The 25,927-nt window shown below is 45.3% G+C and overlaps 1 protein-coding gene across 1 annotated transcript in view; it reads right to left on the bottom strand.

Annotated features, from left to right (window-relative positions):
• Positions 1 to 25,927, bottom strand: part of SLCO3A1 (solute carrier organic anion transporter family member 3A1) — a 140,154-nt gene that overhangs the window by 30,065 nt on the left and 84,162 nt on the right. The window contains exons 3-4 of the mRNA XM_050309114.1: positions 5,065 to 5,163; positions 1,906 to 2,169 (exon numbers count right to left, since the gene is read on the bottom strand). Coding sequence (XP_050165071.1) covers positions 1,906 to 2,169; positions 5,065 to 5,163 — 363 coding nt within the window. The remainder of the gene's footprint in view (positions 1 to 1,905; positions 2,170 to 5,064; positions 5,164 to 25,927) is intronic.

Below are 25,927 nucleotides of genomic sequence, written 5' to 3'. Positions count from 1 at the left end.
TATATATTTTTAACCTCTGTATATAATAAAGAGTCCTTCTTATCCTAGGATAAAGGCTAAACAGTCCAACTTTCCCCAAAGGAAAATATGTGCAATTGACAAATAGATTAAGGATATCAGCTCCCGCCACACAGAAATGCATATAGGTATTTCAGGTGCTAGCAAAATAATGTACATCCACAGAAAGATTAAACCATCACCTGAAGCACTGTTCATCAGGAATGATGAGGGGTGTTTGCCTTCCCTTGTGGAACGTGCCTGAACATTTCCAGGCAGGCACTTTAGCAACACAACTCTTGACCACATTCCAACTGCAACAGTAGTGGCAAGGGACTTGAAAGGAGGTGTCAGCCACCAACACCGTGTCATCTGTGACAGCCTCAAAGGAATAACTAAAAAGGTCATTCCTTGTCTTATTTGATGTGATATAAATTATATTTCAAAGTCCATCTACAAAAAGACTCCCGAAATACTGACAGATCCAAAATGGGGTTACCTGCAATGAGAGTACTAATGTGGAAGACTGTGGTGCCTCCTGATGTAATCAATACTTGAAGCATATGGAAGTGGCAGCTTAATTTCTCCACTTCAATGAGCAGCAGATGCTCAATGAACCCCCCCATGGCCTCCCTGTGTGCAAGATGCTCAGCACCATCCTTAGGCTGAACTGCTATCCCTCCATGCAGCAGGGATATGTCATACTTTCCTTTTTCTATATGAAAACCTGAAAAAATGTCTAGTGCCCGCACCAAAAACTCAGTGGTTAGAAGTAGACACCCTGGTGTATACACAACAAAAGCCACAGAATTATCCAGATGGACATACCATGGGAAAAATCTATTCCTCAAAACAGAGAAAATCCTTGAAAGGATGAAGAAATTAATTTTACTGACAAAGTTTCAAACAATTTATCCCTTTACCTTTCTTTTGAATTTTCTCATCAAGTCAGAATTTCACATCTTTGACCTTCCCTTAGTGAACTACCACATCAACTATTCAAGGTATTTTTATGTTTAGAAAATACTTTTTTCCCCAAAGTCTCTTCTTCCTTCCCCCCTGTACATCCTTCAACTCCCAATTAAGGCAACTGCAAGGGAAGTAAGTGATTTTGTCCTCATTTATCTAAATACATCAGGCAGTAATGAAACTCGCTCTGCCACAGTGACAGGGAGTGGGAAGCAGCCACCAGTGCTACAGAACCACCCTCTCAGATGAAGGATTTTCTAGTGCAGCCTACAGAAAGGAGATCTGCCCACACTCTCCCATGAAATGCTGGATCCTCAGCTGACTTTAATTAGAGTCAGCTCCATTTCCATCACTGCAGGACATGATGTGGGATTTTCTCTCTAATTTGCCACAAGTGATGCTCTGCCCTGTCATACTGCTGCTATTCTGGGCTGATATCTACCTCTTCCCCATCCCAGTTTAAGAGCTGTGGTGATGCCCAGGACTGATCGCTTTGTATCTGGGATTGCACTAATCTGCAGTTCAGATGCTGGGAGCTCCCAATTTCTTTTTATTGCCCTTGCCAGCTCGCTCTCCACTTTGGGAGGCAGAGGGGAGCAGGACAGTAGACTGGAGAGAAGCTCACAAATTGCTCTGGCAACTGTGTTCCCCTTCAATTTTTTATCAACTCTACAGGACTATCGCGCATTTCTGAAGCTTTGCAGCTAAAAAAAAAACCAAAACACAAAGCTTTCAAGTGGAACAAAGTCTCTCTTTCAAATGAGGACAATGCCAGAGATAATTAGAAGCTAGGGACTGAAATTTCAGGATAGTAATTTTTTCTTTTGGAATTTCGGGGATAGAGGTAGACAGCCCGAATCAGAGACCAATTATAAATCCAACCAGCTGTTAACCTGCTGGTGGTCCCCACGGAAAACACGACGAGAGCCAGCGCCTCACCTCGCAGCTGCTGGAAGCAGGTCGTGCTGCTCTCCCCATCCAGCGGGTGCCGCAGGACCCCGTTGCTCGGCTTGGGCCTGTCGTATTCCCGCTCGGGAAGCATGGCCTGCTCGCTCTCCCCGGCGTGCTCCGGCCGCGGGGGCAGCGACTGCGGGAACCCGAACATCGGCAGGGACGAGAAGAAGAGTAAGGCACCACACAGCAGGAAGCCTCCCCACCACGCACCGATCCACCGAGGGTCGTCCGGGGTTATGTCCAGCTTACCTGCGAGGGCACACACGGGGAGGGGAAGACAACAGTGTGATGATCCTGTAGGGGGACAGTTGCTGGGGGCTTTGTTGGCTGATAAGGGATACAAGACGCAAGGTGGGGGCCTGCAGCCCACCCCACACCTGTACTATGTGAGCCACCACTGCGTAAGGACCTCCAGGTCCAAGAGATCCTTAGGACAAGCTCCCATTACCTTTTCTATATGGATGGTACATCCTGCTTCTGCAACATCCCGTAATCAAGAGCTTCTCTCCACTGTCTTGGCTCTGCCAGCTCTAGAAAGCTACCATATTCCTGTCAGTGTCCCCTGTGCTGGCATCAAGCTTTTGGCACCCCTGTCCCAGCCTGTTCCCCTGTTCACACACAGCCAACACACCTACTGATCTACACAGAGAAGCAGCAGTGCAGACAATGATGTTGCATCTCCACCCTGTTTTACCCCTTTTTCCCAGGAAGTCAGTGCTCTCCTAGCCTTGAATTCACAGCCCTTTTCAGCAAAAGACAGATGGGCATTTCAATGGGCTTTAGGGGCACCTGTGGAAGGTGAAACAATCCTAAATATTGAAAAAGAAACTCACGCTGCATCAAATGGGCTCAGGAATGTAGAGAAATAATCAGAAAATGAAGAAAAGCAAAGTGAAAGGCAAAAGTATCCTGTAGACCATCACTCAGCAGTGATAAGGCAAAAGAAGTGTCTGGAGTCAGTTTAGGGGAATAAAAATAAACAGCAGGACACGAAAAGCTGTGTTCCCAACAGCTGCCTTGCTGCCACAGCCACAAGGGTGCCCAGTGCTGAGCTGACTCCTGGGGGAGACCCAGGTCTGCGTGGCTGGAATAACAAGCTCCTCTGTTCATGATGTCTGTCTGGTTACTGCCACTCTGAAAAATCTGTCTCAAGTGAGGCAATCAAGTTGTCTCTCAAGCAGAGACAGAAGGAAACTCTTTTCTCCTAAGGGAAAATAACACGTAGCTCTCAAATACAGATAAAGTTTGAAAAATAGTGTTGTGGAGGGACTGGATTCTTCTGCTACTATTTTCTCCTGCCTGAAGTGCATCTTCTTCAGGATCTTGGGAACACAGCACTGTGAAGAGCCAGGTAAATCAAGATGCTCTTTATATTCCCTTCCTAAAATAGCTCCTGCATGGAGGCCAGTGCATCAGCAAGCCCTGGCATCCCACACCTGCCCAAAACAGGGAGCAGGACAAGGCTCAACCCCCTGGAGCTTGGTCTCCTCGTGCCACCTCGAGCTGCAAACCAGAGCCAGCTGCAGCATGGAAGCTCCCATACAAAAACAGACAGAGGCCATGTGTGTCCCAGCCTCTGCAGGACAGCAATGGACCATGGCCAAAGCCAGCTGGACCTGCAGCTGGGAAGCACTACAACCACCCCGTAGGTGGCTGAGCCACAGCCCCTCTGTGTTCTCAGTGATAAACACTCCACTACTCTCCTTCGTGGCTCCATATTTGTCTGGGGCTTTTGGAGGTGTAAATACGGAGCAACGTCTCATATTAAAAATGACCAGAAGACATCAAATTAACTTTTTAGCTAGGCCAGCATCTTGCTCTGATGGTAACCAGCTGCAGCTGCCCAGAAAGACCACAAGAATAAAGTCAGCATATACCTGATATTATTCTTGTGATTTGTGGCTTGGGGGCTTTATAAGCTAGATTTTGTCATGTTCATTTTTTCTTCTATAAACTTGCCCCATTTTTTTTTAATCCATTTGTCAATTTTTAATACTTCATGGTGAGGACTTCCACAACTTCACCTTCTGGGAGAGGAAATATTTTCTTCTCTACATTCATATTATAGTGTAAATTATACTTAATGGTCAAATATCGAACAGGGTTCAAACAAGTTTCTCTGCCTACAGAACCAAAAAAGGCTTTGGTAAAGCCAAGGAATGAAAAGGGGCCAGGTGGTGTTTGAATCAAACTGCAGCCAAAAGTCTCAGCCATCAAAAGAAGATACTTGTTTTTCATTTGATATTATTTATATTTCTTCAGCTGCCGTGTCTATGTGAGACCAAGAAAAGGCAGTAGCTCTCTTCCAGATTTGCATAATTCTGTTCTGAGTTCTGTGATGATGTATTTGCAACATCACAGAGCTGAAATGCAACCTCAAAAGGGACAATACCCATGAAAAAGGGTCTGGAGGATTCGATGGAGCTATGGAAAAAACATCTGAATAACTGAGGGAAAAGAAAAGCGTCGAGTTTGCAGCCAGAGGGCTGAGGGAGCAGTGGAGAACTGCCTGTTACATATTGCCCTCTCATGGCAAAGAGCACACAGTGCAGGTATGAGTAAAAGCAGAATAGGCAGATTTTTGTCTTAATGAACAAAAAAATCAATTAACAAACAATCTGATTTATCCAAGTGCAGTCAAGGTGAGCAATAATTAGCACAGCTTTAGGAAAAAGGAATTATGCTGTGGGGCTGAAGCAAGGTCATTGGCAGAAGGTGCTGGGCATGGGTCTTACTGGTGGTACCTCCACCAGAACCTGGAGGGTTCCCACAGCTCCTGGGGTGGCAGTTCTCCAGATTTCATCCTGTGCTCTGGACACAGCTCCCCTGGCATGACTATGTGCATGTGTAGCCATCTGCCCTGCCACAGTGATATTTCAAGGTGTTCTCTAAGAGCTGGGTGAAACTCATCTCGCAGTAGAAAAAACAAAGGAAGAGGACAATTTTTAATGACTGCAAATCTGTTTATCAGAACAGAGCTGAAAACTTTTGAATCCCAGTCATAAAACCACTCTAAAAGTGACACCCATACATGCAGGAGGCACTCAAGATGGAACAACAGGCAGTTTTCTGCTTGTGAGTATCAACATCCTGCTGGTACAACTGTAGTGTATTCCATTTGAAATCAAACCCATTTCTCCTTACTTGTGTCAATGAAGACAGCATCCACATAGATTTTGGTACAGAAGGAGCCCAAGATAAATCCACAGGCTGGTCCAAATACCAGCATCGTAAACAGGATCCCTACAAGGAGAGAGAAAAGACAAAATTAGTACTAGGCACTGGTTATTCATTGCAAGTTGTTCTGCTTGTCTCCTGAAAGATGCAGGATGCCAAATAGACAGGGCTATGCTTGCCTTCTCCCCATGGGGAAATCTTTGTCTTCGCCTTTGCCTCCTCCAGCTAAACTCCTGGTAGGCAGAATTTTCAGACTTAGGACCAGCAAATCTATGAAATAAGCATTGTCACAGCTGGCTGGATAAAGTCCCTTTACAGAAGTAGGAGCACTTTTCCAAATCCGTGAATCCCTTCTCGCCACTATACACACACAGCAAATATTCCCCAAGGCACATGGCTCTTCCAACCTCTCACAACTGCTCACTCCCCCTGCAAAACCTGCATGAAATTACCACTGTAATGCCAGAAGAAGAGCTATTATGAGTAAATTAGTTACTTGTTTCAATACAGTATTTAGAAACATTTATTCTCACTCCCATTTTGGCCTTGAAACAGGAACGTTACAGGCACACTGCCAGCTCTCAATTATCCAGGGCAGAAAGGCAGGGGGACACAAGGATAATCCAGAAACAGAAGCAGCAAAAATAACACAAAACATTTGTAAATTAGACAATAAGAACATATTTGATACCTTCACATTTGGGAAAACAACAACATTAAGGAAAAACAACAGAAAGCCCTCAAGGACCCTTGTAAATGGCTTTGTGAAGAAAGCAGGGACAAGGTCTGGCCAGTGCAGAGCAAGAGCCTGCTTGTTCCCTCTGGAACAAGATAGTGCTGATGGATCCATGTTCCTGGTGAGGGGGGACAGCCTGTGCTGGCACCAGTCTTGGTGTCACTGCACTTCAGAAATGGCCCATGAAGGAGATTATTTGCATCTGGGAGCTTTTCTCACTCTCCTTCGGGGTACATCCCACATCTCTCTTCAAATCTCTCCGGGGGTGCTGCCTGGCATCTCAGTGCATCCATAATGCACTTCATCGCAGCTATCTCAGCCCTCAACTTCCTTATCGGGAAACTTTTAATTCCCAAGTTCTCTCTCTGTGCATTTCTCAGGAGTTGGAGAAATTACCAGAACTGCAGAATATTCCCAGGAGACCACCAGCCCTACACAGGGCAAACCACACCTGCTGGTGACGGCTTAGTCAAGCAGAATAAGCTGGTATGGTCAGAAACAACTGCACCTTCATTTTTAAAATGCAAGGTGCAAACTAAGTCCTCCAGTTTGTCGGCACTGGGACCTGGCTGGATTAGTAACCAGGTACAAAGCAGCGGTGCCTCCAGCCAGCTGCTCACACAGAGACCCAGCGTGTTATGCCTTCATGGCTCTCACCACCTACAGCAGCAAGAGGAGGAAACAAAGGTGCTGGGAGGAAAAAAAGTGACAGGTTGTATGAGCCACAGTAAGGAGTCACTGCTGTCAGAGCAGCAGCAGGAGCTGCCATCCCCTGCCCTATTTCAGCCAAGCTCAAAGCTGCAGCAATGGCACTGTGTGGCAGCTGTGCTGCCAGCTTAAATTAGTCCCCAGGGTCTCTGCCCATGCTGTCCATGTCACTAGTGAACCAGCCATCTGCAGTCACCTTGTCCTGGGGTGTTGGGTTTGTGCCCCATGATCCATCAGTAAACTGGGGAGTTTGTGCTCCTTGAGCAACAGAGCTGCTTAGGAAGCCTGTGCCTTGCTCGCTTGGGTACCTATAAAGCCTCGTGTGGGAGATCCCAGTCCCTTGTTACATGCAGAAGCACTTCATGAAATGTGAAATGCAGGAAAAGACAGCTGGGAAGAAAAGAGAAAAAGGTATTTTTTTTTCCCAGCACACTCAGCACCATTTCCCTCCTTTGCAGCCCTCAAGGTCAGCCTCACTTGGGGCTATAATGGTATTTCATAAAATATCCATGTCACTTTTTTTTTTTTTGGTCACTAGATGGCATTAGTGTTTGTCATTCAGCCCATAAGTGCCATGTGGAGCAGGCTGGGTGACAGTGCTGCTCACCCTGGCTCCCCCGACATGATGGTGTTCCTGGGGGTCCCAGAGCCCCTGGGAGGATGGCAATGGCCACAGGGCATTGTCATCACCCAGGTATTTGCCACATGCCCAGTCAGGTTGTGTCTGCATGCAGGAATTCACAGGTTTTAGAACTGTTCTAAAACTGCTAAGTTTTTAGTCAAAGAGCTAAAACAGACAGCATCTAGCAGAGACGGCCATGGTTACTACTCTGATGAACAAGCCAGCAATCAAAAACCAGGTTAATTTTTGATGGCTGAAGATGAGTTATGAATTTCTGCATGAATATGGCCAAGCACATAAGGACACATATAGGTTGGGGCAGTGACAAACAGAGCCTATGTTTTGGATGAAGAGTCCTTGGACTTCAGGACTCTGGACATTGTTTTGCTCTTCTCTGCCCTAGAAGGTATAAGGGAAAGTTCAGGCAGACCTGAGCATCTCGCTCTTTCCCAGACGCAGATCCTCAGCCCAGACCCCTGTATCCAGCACCCAGAGCTGTCTGAGGGTTCCCATCCACAGGGATGGCCCTCCAAGGGAAGGCAGCAAAGCACACTGGGCTGCAACAGGTTCCCACAGGCACCAAGGAACCTAGGGGGCTGCTGAGCTGCTGTGCCACTGCCCTGATGGTACCTGTGTGTGAGCAAAAGGACTGTGTGGCCATTAAGACAGCTGATCTGGGGCACCCACACACCAGGAGTGGTCAATTCTGGGCACCACAGGGCAGCTTTAGGTGAGACCTTGCATGACCTGCACTCCAGAGGCAGCAGATATTTGTTTTCCTTCTGTTATCTCTTTTTTTTTGTTGTTTTATTTTATTGTTGTTTTGGTTTTTGTTTTGTTTGTTTGTTTTGTTTTGAAAACCTTTTACTGGTTGATGACTTTCTGTGCTTAACAGCTCTGGGAACACACCAAAATTGTCTTGTGGCACCAATGTGTCTTGTCACATAGCTAGGCAGGCAGAAGGACAAGGGCCAGTTCTAATCCTCTAAGCAACACTTTTGGATGCCCCAGTGTTGGGTTAAAGAGGGATGGAAGTTTGTCCCATGATGATCTCCAAACCACAGGCCATATATACACACAGACAAAACCACAGAACTGGAGTATGTTCACGGAACAAAGAACAAAAGACAAAGAACACAGAAAAAGATCATCCTTCACCAAACTGTCCCCCAGGAATATTTTCCCCTTTTCCCAAAGAAGAAGAGAGCAGGGACCTGTGGCTGGTAATCAAGCAGCAGGAGGAAAATGCTTGCAGAGGTAGATAGCTCAGATGAAGCAAATGTCAAGAAAGCTGTGGCCAGTGCACGTACAGGTGACAGCACAGGTGACAGATGAATTGTGCCCCTCCTCGCACTGTTGTATCACACCACCACCACATCAGAAACGAGCCATTACAAGGCTTGAGAAACAAGCTCAGTTATTAAAATACCACATTTCATATCCTGGTGGCTGCAGGAAGGCACAATTTGCTCTGCAATGTCCTCACTAGAGGGCAATGTGGGATAGAGGATCCACCTATCTAAGATCTTTTAAAAGCTATTAAATTATTATTCACCTCTAGGTTACCTTAAAAACCCCTCATGTTAATTGTGTTTTTTCTTATTCTATGTCCTAAAATCAAGAAAATAACTGTCTCAACCCATCCCTTTTTTGTTATCTTCTTTTGAGACTCCAACAAAATCCTACTGTTGCAATATTAATATTTTACACTTTAATTCACAAAGCAAGTAGATTGTGGAAAAACAATGGATAGTTTAGGGTCTGTACAGAGCAGAACTATGCTCAAGGATCAACAGAGCATGCTACTGGGCACAAGAATTAGGCTATTAGGCAATTGGGATAGTGCCTGTGGTTGAACAATTATGTGGAATTGAGGACTCAAGAGGAAATTAGGAAAGTTAGAATTAGCTTAAGACATCCTTCCTCTTTCCAGAAATTCTGCACAATGGCTAGCCACTCCCCCTCATTGGGAAAACACTTTCCACATCACCCACCTAGTCATGCAACCACAAAGCTGCTGCTTAGTAGAGAAAGAGGTCTTGCAAAACCTCTCTTCCCAGTTTTGGGGTTGCTGCTAAGGATAAAGATGGGATACATTTTGGGGCCAGCTTTAATATCACTTGCTCGATCTTTTCCCATGTTTCCCAGCCAGTGGTAAATAACAGCAGGAGTAAACAGATCAAAGATCCAACCCTAGCTCTACCAGCCTCTCGGGAAGCTCCCACTGATGCCAATAAAAACAGTAATCAGTATAGATACAGCAATTTGATGGTATTTTTAGTATTTAATCTTACAGTATTTTCTTTAATTCTTAACAAATAATGGTAATTCTTATAAATACTCCAGAGATGCAAATTAAAAACTAAACTGACTCTGCCTTAGGACAATTGAAATATTTTGTTTCATAACTCACAAATACTTCCTTTCAGTTTGGGTCCTTTAAAAACACACTTACATTGTAATTTCAAAACAGCTAACAATTTTCAGCTTACCTGCTCTATCCCCTTCGTCAATCTCCCTGCCTCCCAAAAAGGCAGGGAAAAAAAGGCAGCAAGACAGGCTGGACTGAGAAATCAGAAATATTTTCCTCCCCACCTTTTCAAATAGAACAATTTGCCAAATTCTCTTGTCAACTAACATTTTCCAGGGGCTGAGGAAAGGATTGGGACAGAGGGGAGTATTAGATCTGACATTTTGTGATGAGATTTTATCACTAGCAGGGCCCAAGACTGATAATGCAGTTTTCCATTAGTGCAAAGGGAAGGAGCAGCAGCAGGTACCACATCTGTGGGGAGAAGGTGGCACAGAGATGCTCAGTGAGTCATTCAAAGTGCACAAGAACCAAATTGCAAAGACAGGGATGAAGGATGTCAGCATTTCAGTAATACAGAGCTGGCCCTTGGTGATACCAGTTGCTTTCCAGCAGCAACAGGATCCTGAAACATGAGCAAACCTGTGTTGTGTGCAGGGTGAAACAGGTGAAGCATCAACTCAATCCGTGTAATGAATTAACTAGGGATAGTAACTCCCAGGAGAAAACCTCCTGGCTGGAAATAAGGCATGAAGGGAGAGGCAGCAAGGCTTGCCAGTCTCACCAAGGTGCAGTGGGGAGGCATCTCAGGTACAGTTCACTGAGGAATAAGAGCAGGTTCAGTGCGCAGTCATGGGCTGAGAAAAAAATACATGAGCAGCTAAAGAACACCAAGTCATTTCTCTTCAAATCTCAGCCTCACCAGGGGCTGAGGACACGAGGAAAGTTATTTTGGAGAGCTGCCAACGTGTGCCAGGCAAAGGTGAGCTGGGTAGGTGAGACAAGAGGAGGAAAAGCAGCATCTCCCACAGCGGGACTGCACACAGGGCTATCAGAGTAGCAACCATCAGCAGTGAATCACACAGCATTTCCCAACCATAGGCAAATCCCTGGTGCTGCAGAGGATCCTGTTTTATTTAGCTATGGAGATGTCACTGGTATCTCCTGGGTTCTCTTGACCCAGGTTGCTCCTGCCTTGGCATTTGCATGAAATTAAAGAGTGCAGGAGATGATTCACTGTGCTCCTAAGGATCTGCACATCTTCAGCAAAGCATATGGCCAGAGCAATACCTCTTTCCCCTTGCACCATCCCGAGAGCCAGCTTTGGTGGGCAAAAAGCCGACCAGTTTGGAAGCTGTGGGAAACTCCAGTGCAAAGGTAGTGTTGTCCTTGGATCAAGTAACTACATCCCCGTGGAGGAAGGGGTCTGGGAGGTAAACGTGATCTCTGTCAAGGATGATAGGAACTAGGTGGTTCAGCAACCATCACAAAAGACAGGTACTGGGATATGTGGAGGAGGACAGAGCCCACACAAACACTGCCATGGCCCTGGAGGTGCCGCTGTGGGCATGGGACAGCATCCCACTGGGAACGTCACCCCCAGCCCCCTGCCCACTGCAGGAGCAAGCTCTTTCTAAAAGCACAAAGGGAACTGGCTTTGCAAAGCATGAGATAATCTCAAAACCCGGCTTGTCCCACATTTCCTGCTGCATGGAGGACTGGGCAATGTGAAGGGATTACTGGAGTATCGTAATTCATGTGCTCTGTAACCTGCCCTTAAAGAGACACCACCCCAGCACAGCCTGTGGGAACCAAAGGCATGCTGGTACAGACTGGAGATGCTGTATCCTCCTGCCCACCAGGTACTGGCCCTCAAGGGCTTGGGATAAAACCTTCCACACTCTCACTCAGTGGGCAGAGCTCGTTGTTTCAGTGGGTTTTCTCTGATTTCTATCACTTGATGTAACCTCAAAAACGCACAGTAAGGGTAGAGGGAGGCTGTTTCCTAGCCAGATGGTTTCTTCCCACGGCACAACCTGCTGGAGTCCTCCAGCACTGCCCCTCCTCTGTGGCAGACAGTGTGCCTATAAGCCCCCCCAGTGCCCATACGAGTGTAAGAATGCCTGCATTCCCACTCAGCCCCTTGGTCTCTCCTTCCCAGCTTCCCCCATTTACCATGGAAAGACACTGTTTTTCCATCTGACTCCTTGTCTACACAACCATCCCTACCTGCGGCTCCCTTATGGCTGCTGCTCACTCACACCACTGTGACTGACCACAGGGAAGGTGAATGGGTGGTGTTGGTGTGTGTTGATTTGTTCTGCTCCCTCAGTGCAACTACTGAAGCGAAGGGAATGTTCAGACAATCTGGACAGATGTTCCCAAGTGCCTGCAGTTTTCAATTAATGAGGAGCAACTTTGGGATAATTCACTTTAATGTTTAGTCCTTGTTCTGGTGGGGATCAAAGCAGTTCCAGACCTGTATTGGTATGAGATGGGGTGGGGAGGAGGGAAGAGTTTGGGGGGTTCATCCCATCTGTACAGTAGCACACCTATTATTTATTAGTTTTGCCTTTAGGAGCTCAAAACCAGTGATGCCAAATACAGGGATGTATGTCCTGGCACTCACAAGGTAGTGAGAGGCTGAACTCTCTGCTCAGTCATCATCTTCCCATGGACCATTCACTGCATCTCATTACTTTTCCACGTTTTAACAAAAGCTAGTCCCTCACTGTGAAGTGCTGCAAGATGCACAAATATTGTGCACTGCTTCAGCAATCAGGGACACAAAATGCATTAGGACAAACTGAGCTTTGGTTCTGAGCTCTTCTCATTGATTCCACCATAACAGCTCATCATTTGCATCTGTGTGTGAAGTACAACACCTGGAGAAAGATCTGACAGTGCTGTCCCAAGACATCCTTTTTCTCACTGACAGGCCTGTGGCTGCTTTTGGCCAGTAAAACAGCTCCAGCAAGCAGCAAACCCACAAAGCAGAAGTGTTGGACTGAATCTGACTTCTCCCATTTCCATGGGATCACTTGTGATGGGAGAGCCGTGAAGGGATTCTCTATTTGATTGCCCTGCCTTTAGCCAGTGAAAGAAATTATTACCGAGTTTGAAATTAGGCAGCCTTGAACATCTCCTGTCAGCTTCTTCCCTCTTCTCTGATCAAACCTTTCAACTGAAATACCAAATCACTTTCTGCACCCTGTAAAATCAGCTCTTGCTCCATGAAGATTTGTGTTTTTAATGCAAGCTACTCACTTCTCTATGGAAATGCTGCAGAATGACTTCTTTACCCCTGTATTTAGTAAGACTTAATGAATGTACCTTAAGCTGGTTGGGGGCTTTCATTTACTTATCAAGAGGAAATAAAAAAAATGCATGCAGGCTACAGATATAACAAGCTTCTAATGTCATTCTTCCAGGGCTGCAGAAAGAGCCCCTGACAATGCCCTTCCTCCTGTCTGCTGGGAAAGACTATTTCACTACTTCACAGCACAGTTCTTTGTTCTGGTCTATATTTAGCATTCAGGTGTTATTCCCTAAAGAGTTTGCTAGGACTTGAAAGCACCTTACATAGAGGTTTCTCCCCAGACCATCAGTGTCCCTTTAAATATTGATTTCCATCAGAATTCAGGATTTCTCCAAGGAAATGTCTGCTGACTTTGAGACGAAATCTGATTCCTATAAGCAGGTGTTTTGCCTGGTCAACCACCCAGCATTTTCAATTATTATCAGGCCTTAAGTTTGTTTGGTCAGAAAATCCCTGTCCACAGCACCATCAAGGCTACATTTGAAAGGATCAATATTATACCAGCAACTGACAGTCCCAGGGATCCTGATGCACACACAGAATGTTTGTGGAGAGGCACAAAAAGGGGATTAGACTTTTGCATTGGGAGCACAAGCTCAGAGTTGAGCCCCGAATTTTCCATAATGACTAGGTACACTTGTGGCCACTCAAAACCACACCCATCACTGGGCTTGTGCCCTCATTTTGATGAGAACTGAAATAAGGAAAACTCAAGCAAAAAACCAAACCAAAACAACCAACCAATCCCAAACCAACCAAAAACCCAGCCCAGAGCCCTATTTCTATTGGCCTTCAGGTCCCTGCTTTACTCAGCTGCTGAAATAGGATCACTGAAAAGATGGCACAGAAAGAAATCACACAATATAAAAGCTCCACAACCCTCAAAATTGCCTTTGCAAGCACAACAAAAATTAAAGCAGCCAATTTGTGAGCTCTGCAAGGTAAACTATGGGGATGTGCTCACTACAGAACTCTTGGGATTACTTTGGTCCCCACAGTTAAAACTGGGAGCAAACTGTTCCCCATTCCAGTTTTCCTCCCCAGCATCTGAGCACCCTTCCAGGTAGTGGAGGGACCGCTTGCTGCATTCCTGTCCTTACTGATGGGAAGCCGGAGAAGAAATTTGTTTATGCTAATCAATCCCTGGCACCAGTCACACGAGAGCTAATCCACTGGCAATCTCCATCAGTCTCTGCATATTTAACTAAAGCAGAGAACACTCATGGAGGATTATGAACGCAGCGGCATTGTTGTAGCAGTGTTTCCCTACTTAAGCTGCAATCACTCTGATGCCCTGTCTCCTAATATTTACATACACTCTACATACAAACAGCCTGCAGAATCACATGCAAGCATCCTGGTCAGACACTGCCTACAAAAAGCCACACACCTCGTGGTGGTTTAATAGGTCTCCCTGCACCCAATGCTGCCTCCATCAACCCTCTGCCAAAATGCTCATCTTCATGGGGGTTATTTCTATAAAGCAAGCATCCTTGAGGATACACATATTGCTTAATGCTCACAAAAGATATGCCTCTTTCTCCAAAGGATTTACAAGTAGTTTGGACATGCATTGCAAAAGATTAGAGATCAGGCTGGGTTAGGAGAACTCTTGAAAAAAAGCCCTAATAGGTCATTTTTTCTGTCACTTTCTCCAAAAAGCAAACAAAGAAATAAAAATACGCCCAAACCCATGTCCTGCCTAGTTAGGTGTGTCACAAAAAGCCGATGCTGAGAGATCTCTCAAACGTAAGGACAAGGCACTTGCTCCACCTCCCCTGCTGGCTCACATTCCTGTCCCTGAAATTCGCTTGTTATCACCTCAGAAGAAGCCAACCCATTTTAAGAAGTGGGTATGAGCACGTACCTAACTATAGCATGCAAATCCAGGGCAGGCTGTGCGCACCCTGATGTACGAGCCCACAAGCTGCAGATTCCACACCTTCAACATACGGTGCAAATACAACAGCCGTAGCCGTGGGCTTGAACCAGCAATTTCCACCTTTCAAGCAATTTTCCTCCGTGCTAATTGCCTTGGGAAGCAGCCACCAAAGAGACTTTGGAAGAAAAAAACCCCACATGCTCCAACGCCAAGTGCAGTTTTTTGAAGGGCTGAAGTCGCATGCCTTCGAGCTGTGCTCATCTCCTCCCAGCTGCTAAACACAAACACCTGTTTCATCAAATCCATGATGCTGCTATAGCTACACGCAGGCACATTTCCTTGTGTTGTTTCCCAAGAATTGTGCCAACTGTAGGTTTGTATGGAAATGTACTTTCAGGGCGCTTTTCCCTCCCTGACAGGACTGCAACTCCCCTCTGAGTTTGCCGACTGATGTCCTGTTTAACACTGGCTGGTTTTGATCTTAAATAGGATCAAAAAGTATATGGATACATTAAAGATCTGCATGAAATTCTTCCCATCTCTCTCCCCTGCTTGGGTAAGCTGTCCATGCCACCTGCGAGCACAGCCTGTGTCTGCCCAATAGACATGAGCCCCTTCTGAGGCTCTTGCACACTTTAATCTGCATCACTTGAATTCTGCAACAGTCAGCACCTCTCATCCTCCCTATACTCTAAAATACACTAGTTAAAAAACGCCCAGCAGCTCATATGACTGAGAGTACAATGAGCTATTCCCACACATGATCCTCAAGAGCCTGTGAAATGCGAATTTTGGCATTTGTCAGTTTGGAGGTTGATGCAACACCGCCTTCCCTCTTTATTTATTTATTTATTTAAGCTGTGTACTGAGTTTGGCACAGACGTAACACATTCGCTTGAAGATAAGGCTGCCAGGACTGCCTCCCTCTCTCTCTTTAACCTCAGTCTTGGGGGTATTCCTTCCCATCCCACATACTTCAAATGAGAACACAGCAAATTCCATTTCTAACTGAGGTTTTATGTTATACAGACAGCTTGCTGCTTTTCTAAGCAACGATGAGTCAGGGAGAAAAGTTCAGCTCTGTTTCCTACCGGACCTGCCGGACCTCCTACACGCCTGTCTCACTGTTTGAATTTTCCCTGCAAAATTCCCCACTGCTCCTTCCCACATCTCACCTGACAGCAGCAGAGGGCCACTGCTGCATTTCTAGTCCCTTTAATGCCCCTAACAGTGCTTGCCATTTCTTCCTTGTGCTGACGGCACTTGGGATTTCAAGACCTTTCCTCCTAGCATCATCCAGAGAAGGGATTTTACAAGGTTAGAGGACACACTCATTCGGTCTGGTATGGTGCTGGTTACCCCAACAGCCCACAGTTCCCCAGATCCCCCTCTCCTCCCAGCTGATCAAGCTATTACACACACAGACATGTGTAGTTCTCCAGCCCAAACACAGCACCTGCCACAGAATCTGATTCTGAACAATGGGTGAAAAGTTCATATTCCTGCTGTTCAGGCATTTTCGTACCAAGGAAAACCTCCCATCGCCCCACAGTCCCGATCACTCCTGCTCCAATGCTTCCAGCTCAGCTGATGGCTCCCTGGGAACATACGAGATTCTAATTTCTTTTTCTCCTTTATTTCATGTTTTTTCAAAAATTCTGGGAAGAAAAACTCAGGACAATTAAAGAGCACCATAATAAATGGTTTGTTCCTCTGTGAAGGAAAGCAGGGAAAGTGTCCAAAAAGCAACAGTTTCCCAAGAACTGCCTGGAAACCTCCTGTCCTTCCAAACACCACCAGCAAAACTCTCACTTTTAGCAAGAGCAGTTTTCATATATTTTGTGATGTGTCTTCAGATCTCCCTTTGCTTGGCTGCTGCTCAGGTAGAGACCATGCTGCACAGTGGAGGATGACTCACAGGCAACTACCACTGGGTAAGCCCATCTTAAATTTCTGAAGCAAGGAGAGGCCTGGGAATCACCCAGTGACATCAGGCAAGATGCTGGGAACCCAGTGCTGATAACATTTATCTGCACCAACCATTTAGAAAAGTGCTGCGCTTTCCTCTGCACAACAGATTTAATCTACTCTGGTAATGGCTGAGCTGTCAGGAAGGAAAGGAAATTAAAAACAAAACTTGTGTTGCTCCACTTCCTTACATTGGAAACGCCATCAGAAAAAAGCATTTGCTCTTGACAATAGTCATTCTTTGCCCTGACCCAAATCTCACTGAGGTTTATGGGAACTCTGGCTTTGGGTCAAATCTACCATTTGCTTCTTACAGCAGATGACCAGACGTTTAGGGTGCTGCTCTGGGACTTGCCAGACTTTTACTAGTGAGCAGCCATGGCTTCACACAGGCATCCTTGCACCTCCTTCCCACCCACCTCCTCCCTTTGAGGTCCTTCGCTGCTCAGCCCTCAGCTGTGCCCAGGTCACAGCTCCACCTGCTTCGTTTGGACAGTGACAAGAGTATTCCGAGGTGTCCCCAAAGTATCTGCAGGGATTGCTGTGGGAAACGCGGGGTTGGGACTCCAGCTGTGCTTTGCTTCATGGCAATGTTACTTCTTGGCAGGCTCTATGCAACCTTCTCAGCAAGAGAAATCTGGGAAGTCTTAACACATACTATTTACCAGAGGGACAGCACTATGCTCCCACGAAACCTTCCAGGGCAGGCAGTGGGGGTGGCCCAGTCGAACAACCACATCCAAACATCCCCCACCATTCACCCCACGTGGGGAAGTGTGAGGGATGCCAGATGCCAGTCTGTCCGGGGGGATGGGGAGGCTGGCTGGATGCAGGATAATCCCCCAATCTAAGATTACTTCCAATATAATTGTTAGCAGTCAGTTGCACTGTAAACACAAACCCTGGAGGCTGGATCCAGGGGACCATGTTCCTGAGAGAATGTTATTCCGCATTTCATCCCTAGTGCACAGCCTTCCCTCCACTTGCCAAAACTACAGGCCACATGGATGTTTTCCTGAGGTTTCTTTCAAATCAGAAGCCGTGGGGAGCTGCCAGCCTCTTCAGTGCTGCTTTCATAAGAATATTTTCCTTTGTGCCAAGGAGGACCATGTCCCTGAAGAGTCTCTTTCTGCCCAGGGGAGAGAACAGCTGCTGTTATCATTATGGGCTTGTCTCCCTTAATTAAGCATCCACAACCACAGCTGAAAGATGAAACAAAGCCCTTTTCCAGCCCTCCAGGAAAGGGGTAGGATGGAGGGTCTGAGAGAAAACAGAAATTCTCCCCCAATAGACCTGGAATTGCCTTTTAAGTTGGGAAGGGAATGAAAAGAATCTTAATATCCCATTTAAAATCAATCACATCAGGATGGCCCAGTTAAGGGTGTTTAACAGGATGTTGCCCTGGCCTTAGGGAAGCAACCCTAATTGGACAAGTGGGATGAACATAGGAAGGTTCATAATGACCTCTTGTTACTGAAACAAGTTGTCCAAAATTGTTCCTATTACTTCTCCACAGTGACCTTTCAGGAGGTGTGTGGCTCTGCACAGTCACTCTCCTGGAGGTAATGGCTTTAATGATAAATACCCAATTTCCACTTTGTTCAGAGATGTGCACTTCTGAATTTGCTACTTTTTGATGGGCTTTATGTTTTCAAGAGGGTGGAGGTGCAGGCTTGTTCTGCCTTTTTTGTTGGTTGGTTTGGTTTTAAAAAAGTAAATTAAATCCAAATTCTAAAATGAATACTAGTCCCTTAATTCCCAAATCTTTGGCTTCAAGCTGCTTCTCTTTGTAAGCATCCCTTCATCCTGGTTAGACAAAAAAGGGGTTGCAACCAACAGAGTAACTGCAAATATCTCAGTAGTACTCCTAAGAGTCACTCTGGTGCTGTCACTCACTGGCTCCTGCCCATCTCCAGTGTGGCTCTATTAATTAATTAATGGAGACTCTCTCATTTCTCTGACTGTTTATTACCCCACTTCCAGCAATCACCTCCTGCAAGACATTAACCCCTTAGGATTGTATAGGCAACTGCTCAGAAAATGAACCCAGTTTCAGGCAACCAAGCTATTCTGGCTGGACCTGAGCTGGATTCAGAGGTTTATAGCACCCATATGCTGCAAGTCCTGCCAGCTGAACTGCTAGTGCTGGCATTTCCAAGCTCAATTCTGCAAAGCAGTCCAATTTAAGATACTCATACTTTTAAAATAATCCAGCTGAAAGAACTGCTACAGAGAGGAATCCTACAAAGTATGTGACAGGAGGCTGGAAACAGCAATTTCCAAACCAGCAAATAAAGCTGCCTCTTTTATCATCATTTCACAAGGTTTATTTTTATTGCAAGGTCCTGGTAAGTGGAATTGGTCAGAAAGCCTTTGATGGACAAGTGCGCCACTGGAAAAATGAAGCAGATGAAGTCAGGAGGGTTTATGAGACTATGGCTGCTTATCTTTATTTTAGTTTTTGGGAGGAGGGGAAAAAAAAAAAAAGCACAGGATGCTGAAAATTCTCCTCCTCAGAATTTAAAATGGAACACATTGTTATTTTGGGGGCTAAAAAAACACTGTCACTGTTATGTGATAAATTTTCACACTGCACGATATATAGCCGTATACAAAATGAAGAGTCAATAAAAACACTGATCTCTCAGATGCTTCATTCTGAAAATATTCTGAGCGGAAAATTTCAAAATTTACCCCGCTTTCTTCCACTCAGAGGAACCAAGGCCCACTTCATGAAAAGCCAGGCCCTCTCAGGAAGCAGAGCCGCCGCGTCCTGCCCCGCTCCGGCGCTGCCAAGCCCTGCAGGACCGCGCTTGGCTGGCCCCCACAAACTGCCACATGTTTCAGCTGGTGTGGCTTTGGACGATGATCTACTTTCATTATTTTTGGCAGAGTTCGTCGCATTCTTTTGGACAGTAATTACATTTTCCAGGGCAGGCTTTCTGCCAGAGCTCGAAACGATGACCAACAGGCCCTTTTTAACCACCTGCTATGATTCCAGCCTTGATTAGTTATTAATGTGCTGTTGAAAGCCATTGCAAGAACCACCCTTTCTGGTTATGCTACCAGGCTGGCTTCAGGGAGAGGGAGGCTTGAAAGGAGAACAGGGAAATACCATAAGCAACAAAGACAGCAATTGGGAAGGTCTGAACCCATGGAGATTTTGTACAATGGCACGTGCTTTTGTGAGCCTTGTCCCCAGTGTTCCCGCATTGAGCAGCTTTGATATGATATGAGCAACCTCATGCTAATGTTATCTAAAACCAGAAATAAAACATCTTGTGAAAATCTGGGGTCTTTTTGACTCAACAAATATCAGGATCCCATTTTCTTCTTGTGCTCTAGCTGGCTCTGGGAAATGAGAGACTTGAAAGCGCTGGGTTTCTGCAGGTATATGGGTAACTTCTGACTGCCTCCTCCCAACAAACACTGACTTCACAGATTCATTTATATCTGACAGAGAGCAGAGGTCTTCAAACATCCTAAATTCTTATGACTGGAGAGCAGCAATAGCTCTGTGCTAGCTCCAAAGTAACAACAGCCTGGCCACAAATGTTGTCTGTATTTAAAGGTATTGTAGATGTTTACTATGTGGTATCACACAGAGATCTCAAAGCACTGCCAGAAGTTCATCTGTGGGTTTGTAGGATGTAGCAAGCTCGCCCTGGCAGGAGAACAGGTCTTTCAGTGCAAAGAAAACCTCTCATTTCCTCCACCCTTTAATTTCTCTCTTCTGATTTTTACCATCTCCTAGTTTCCAAAAAAGAAATGATGGTTCAGTGGAAGAGGGGGATCAAGCCTTGCACGAAGACAGCTCACACCTTCTCTTGCTGAAGGCAAGTAAGAGGCTTCTGTCACTGCATATCACACACTTCAGGTATTTTCTTCGTTAAACCACAGATAACAGAGGACTGAGGCACCAAAGAGGCTAAGGGATGTGACCAAGGATATTCCCAGGGTTGTAGGGAATGAGGATCCTAATCCTACACCTCTTTTCTCCAGAACTGCTATCCAGAAATGCCCAGATTCCACATTAGATACTTTACAGTCTGCTCTGACCGATCCCTTCTCATAGTTTGTGTAGTCACCTATAAAACTGTATGTCCTTCTCCTTTTAATAATCAAGTCTTAATTTTATCTTCAGTTATCAAGCACAGAAACAAGTCAAGGGCTTGGCACACATCACAGGCACAAAGGACACAGACGCCTGGCACCTTTACAAAGCAGCAGTCCCAAAGAGAGTAATCACAATTACACTCAACAGGAATTTCTATTCTGTACAGGTACAAAATTTTAAAGGAAACACAATTGACAACATTGCTGATGTTCTGCATAGAAGCTAAAACCAAGAAAAAACCCCACTTATCCTGATTTAGGGCCACTCCAATGTCAGATTTCTTTGTAGACTTGGTCATGAGTATATATTGTCCAGGGTTTATCAAGCTTCCTGACAACTATTTCACTCCTTCAAAGCCATCAGGATTTATCCAGCCAGGTTTTCCATGGCATCCTCCCATCCTCTCAGGCTGCAGCTGCAGGCTGCCAGGGCTGGTTTGCAGCTTCCCTCTGAGCAGACCTCAATAAAGCCACCCACAGGATCTTGATAAAAATTAATGTGATACTTTGCCATATGTCACCAAATCTGCATCCCGCAGGGCATACATGAAAATTACAAATGTAGTTTTGTGGTAAAGCATCACCAATGAAGTGGTCATCTCAGGGGAACATTGCACCTTCACTTTTGTTCATTCTTTTATCATCTCCTAGAGGTTTTTATTAATAAAACTGGCATGATGTTTATAAGGAGTCCAGAGTGGACTCATTGAAGGCACTCATTATTAACTGTGATCATTTCTGCTTTGCAAAGCAGGCATATGTCTGCCAGAAAGCTTCATGCTTTGCCACTGTAACCTGAACTCGGGGGAGGAGTAGCAGACTTGGTTTTTTACATTATCCTAGTTCTGCTCCTATTCTCAATGAAGCTGCAATTCTAAAAACATTGAAAGTTAAATCTTCTCATTACTTTTTTTCTTTTAACTGGTCCAATCCATGATTTAATCAGGTTTGCACTCCATGGAGATAAACATTTACACACAGCATGGAAGTTCCTCAGTGCAGTCGCCAGGAGAAGGAAAGCACAACACTTGCAGCTTTAGAGGCTTAGGTTGCTCTATGGAAAGTCTGGCAAGGCAGCTCAGTAAAAAGAAAAGATTTTTCCATCCCTGTGAAAATAATTTCTTTAGTCGAGACAAATCATCAGCCCCTGTGATTTGTTTTGCCAAAAAACATTCCCAAAATGCTTCACTGAAATTATCGAAACATTACGTGTTGATAAAGGGGAAAACCAGTTACCTAGAGTTTGTGTCATCTCATTATTGCATTATATAAAAAAATCTTTTGCCTCCATCCAAATGACATAATGTTGAATATTTGGATAAATGTGATTCAAAACATCTCAATTTGAAAGAATCAACCTTATAGAAAACTGTCACAGTGAGAAGCATCCAGCAGACACAACCCAGCAATCTCCCTGCAAGGTTCACTGTGCAAACCTGAGATGTCTTGTTTTCCCAGCAGAGAGGTGCAGGGATCATAAAGGGGGCTTCTGATCCAGAAGTGACCTTTATGATCATCCTTAAAAATGGAGGTTGTAGCAGAAAGGCATCTTGGCAAGACTATGCACAAGATTGTAGCAAGGCATGTGTTTAAAGGAAATTACCTGGGCACTGAAACCATGGAGTGTATTCATCTCCAGTGCACTAATTGAAGCCTTCAGGCAAATTATTACACCTTTCCACTTAGGAAAGGGAAAGGTTTTCCTTGAAACGGAATGACCATTAACCACATAATACTAATAGGGATAGTAGCCATTCAGAATGATAATTTAACTATGTGTCACAAAGGACAGTTTGGGAATATGCAATTTTCACAGTCCAAACAGATTGGAGTCCATCTAGTTCATGACTTCAGGAAAGTGCATCATTGCTCAGCAGTATCACGGCAAAGCTGTTGGGTCACACCTATTTTATCACCCTGGTCAGTGTAGGACTGCTTTTCCTGGTATTTGCAAGGGGATAATTTTCAAGTGCTCACATGGACAATTTTACTATGCAGAACTGAGTATTCATGCTCATTGTTAATACTGAACTAGTGAACAAGTGGAGAAAATGGAGATAGGGAAAAAATGTACTTGATGTTGCCTGTGAAAGCCACTGTTCCTTTCAATAGCAGGTGCTGTAATACAAAAAAAAAGGTGCTGACTGACAGAGTCTGAAATTCTAAAATGCTTCTGGGGACACGCAGATCTATGATGCTGTTTATAAAGGGCCCTTCATCCATCCTGAAGTGACAACATTATACAGGCACTGCCACAAACAAATCCTGCCTTTTGACTGCTTGCTAACGCTGATCCTGCTTTCCACACGCTTGGTAAGAAATGTGCTGCAACCTCCCCACTCAGCCACGGCAGGGACAGTGAACAGAACCCTGTCTCCCAAACCACCAATTTGTGCCATTCCTCCTCCACCACGGCTTGCAAAGTGCTTGTGGCCCTGTCACAGCAAGGAAAGATAATGGGGAGGAAAACAGGTCACCTCTTGCTACATAGCGCAGACAAGCCGTTCCACAAACCTTTACAGCCCTTTAATACTGGCACTTGAAATAAATCTGAGCTTGCATGGAAGTGCTGGAGTTAGAGAAAGGTTTTAATGTGTTTGAAAGGGGGAAAAGGAGCTTGATGAGAGCCATGCTGCATAACACAGATACAACACCTACAGATCTCCTCACCTGCCCCAGAGACGGGCACTGAAAGCCCATCCCTTTGCATGGGAAAGTTTTCTTTCCTTTCACTGTTCTCACAGCTTTTGTTATGGGTGATTATGAGATCTGAAAAACTCTTCGGATTGAGAAACTGTACTTCCAAACTTCCTGGATGCTCCTGAACCAGCACTTCCAGAAAAAATTCCCAGTGAGGACTACTTTTTTATAACCTTCCAAAGGAAAAAGAGGCAACATTACCATTTACTAGGTCCAGGCATTAGAGCATTCCTCCCTCACCTGCCTCCAGGAGACCACATCTCAGTTGTTTTCCTTGCTAGGGAAGTACGTGCACTGCTCCCCATGTGATCCCAGATTTCGTATGTGACTATTCCTGAACTGGAACCAAGCCAAGGGTTCCCAAACTTCTCCCCACCTATATGCAGGCTAATGGTCTGAATTTTATGGCTCAGGAAGCAAATTGCGGGGAAAAAAAAGAAAAAGTGGCAGGAACAGTCAGAAAAATCATATTTGTTACACACTAAAAATCTACCTCTTTCACTAACGAGCGCTTCTCTCTCCACACAGAGGTTCTCAGACACATCTACATAAGAGGCTTGACTGAGCTTAACTCTCTGGAATATGTGTCACGCCAGACCCAAATCACAGCACTGTGATGTCACGGCCAGCAGCAGCTCAATTCCCAAGACTTGCTTTTTTTGTACCAAAATAGCAGTTAAGCCTGAACAGGAAGTTCTGAAATATTCATAACGATGGAATTAGAGGTAACACTTAATCCTCATTACTCACTATTGGTATTTAGGCAGCATACTGTCTGGCTCGTGAATAATCCAGAGGCAGAAGGCAAAAGAAGTTAATATATGTGAACAGGGCACTGTCATTTCTGAAAAGTGACTCTGCGCTGCCTGTTGGCCTCGTGTAATCTTTGTGGGCAGAGGGAATGCAAATTCCTCTCCCTTTACTTGTCATTGTAAGAAAAATTAGAGGCGGCTTGAATAAAGAAAAGAGGAGACAGTTCCATATTCTGCTTCCAGCTACCTGGAGCTGTATTTACACTGTACAAATCACACTGAAACCTCTTTTCTTATTTAGGAGCAGTTTGGTGGGTGGTTCTCCATGCCTACACCACCATGTCTGCCCAACAGCAGGGGCAAATGTTGCTGTAAGAATTGAGCCACAGACCAATATTCCTTTTCAAGTGCAGCTGTGACTCCTTTTTACTTCTCACTATTCCTTTTGCTAGCAGGCAGGGAAGGCCAGCTGGCTGAGCCATCAGTGTAAAGGCATCCTACCTCATTTTGGTCAAGAGGAACCAAATTAGCAAAGACCTGTTTCTATGCTCACGGTCACCTGGCTCATTTTGGTTTAGGGATGAATCAGAGGAGCAACTCTGCCTGCTGGGGTTAAGGGTCAGCATCTCCTAAATACCAGCTAGAGGAATAAACTGCAGCTGACATGGTAGGGGCTAGAAAGGTCACATCTCTGTGGCCTCGGTTTAGTAACAACATTCATTTCAGGGACTGCACATTCCACAGCAGCACTTGCTGTCAGGTTATTAAAAAAAGAAATCAAAATATTGCCTTTCTTCTCTTTGAAGACAGAAAAAACAAAGTATTCCTTTGCTTCAAACTGGCAAACAACAGAGGAGATGATACAAGCCAAGCTTTTGTGGTCTCCCCAGACTTCCACCACCAAACATCTCCCACACCTTATCTTGGATACCATTTCACTGTTGGTTTTGGCATGCTAGATCTTTCATTTACTTCTCCTATAAGGACACAAGAGCAGCAACCAAGCTGAGGGTCCATCTGCCCCCATCACACAGATTTCCTCCAGCCATGCTTTCCTCACTTGGATGAAAGCTCCTGTTTCATCCCACTGCCACTCCACACACTGAAGCCCTTCAAGAATGGAGGCTGCCACATTCTGGTAAAGCCAGGAAGCACCAGGGTTTTGAGCAAAAGCTTTGAGCTTGCCATCTAAGGCATAAGCTGGCCAGGCTGGGGCATCCACAGAGGCTCTGAACAAATACAAATGGTGTAAAAATGGACAGTCAACTAGCAAAGCCCTTCAAAGCATTGCAGGAAAACAATTTTCCCTTCTTTTTCCTTCTTATTCCCAGGAGTTTAAAGATTCACGTTTCAGTGCTGTCACTGTAAATGAGGACATGTTGGGTACCACCACGTACTTCACAGGTTCTGCAAGTCATCTCAGTGGTGGGGTGACAAGGGCACAAGTTCAGGATATTGCCACCACAGACAGGGCTGTGACAAAGTTCTGACTACAGTGCAGTCATTCCAGCTGGCCTCCAGCCTGCCAGCACTTGTATCCCTGCACTTGCAGCCTGCAAAGGGTCAGAGAACTCATCTCCAAAGCAACTGAAGTGATGAAAGTAAAACCTGACTCTCAGCTTGTGAGTCCTGGCATGCATCAGGCAAGTTTAAAGGCAGTTCAGCCCCCTGTCACATTGCAGAGCAGCCTCTGTCCTAAAATGACAGGTGGTGTGG

The sequence above is a fragment of the Myiozetetes cayanensis genome, unplaced genomic scaffold, assembly GCF_022539395.1.
Source record: "Myiozetetes cayanensis isolate MyiCay16 unplaced genomic scaffold, myiCay2020 scf14, whole genome shotgun sequence".
In the NCBI taxonomy this organism is placed as follows: domain Eukaryota; kingdom Metazoa; phylum Chordata; class Aves; order Passeriformes; family Tyrannidae; genus Myiozetetes; species Myiozetetes cayanensis.
The sequence above is the reverse complement of the archived record's forward strand: the minus strand, read 5'-3'. Positions and strand labels throughout refer to the sequence as shown.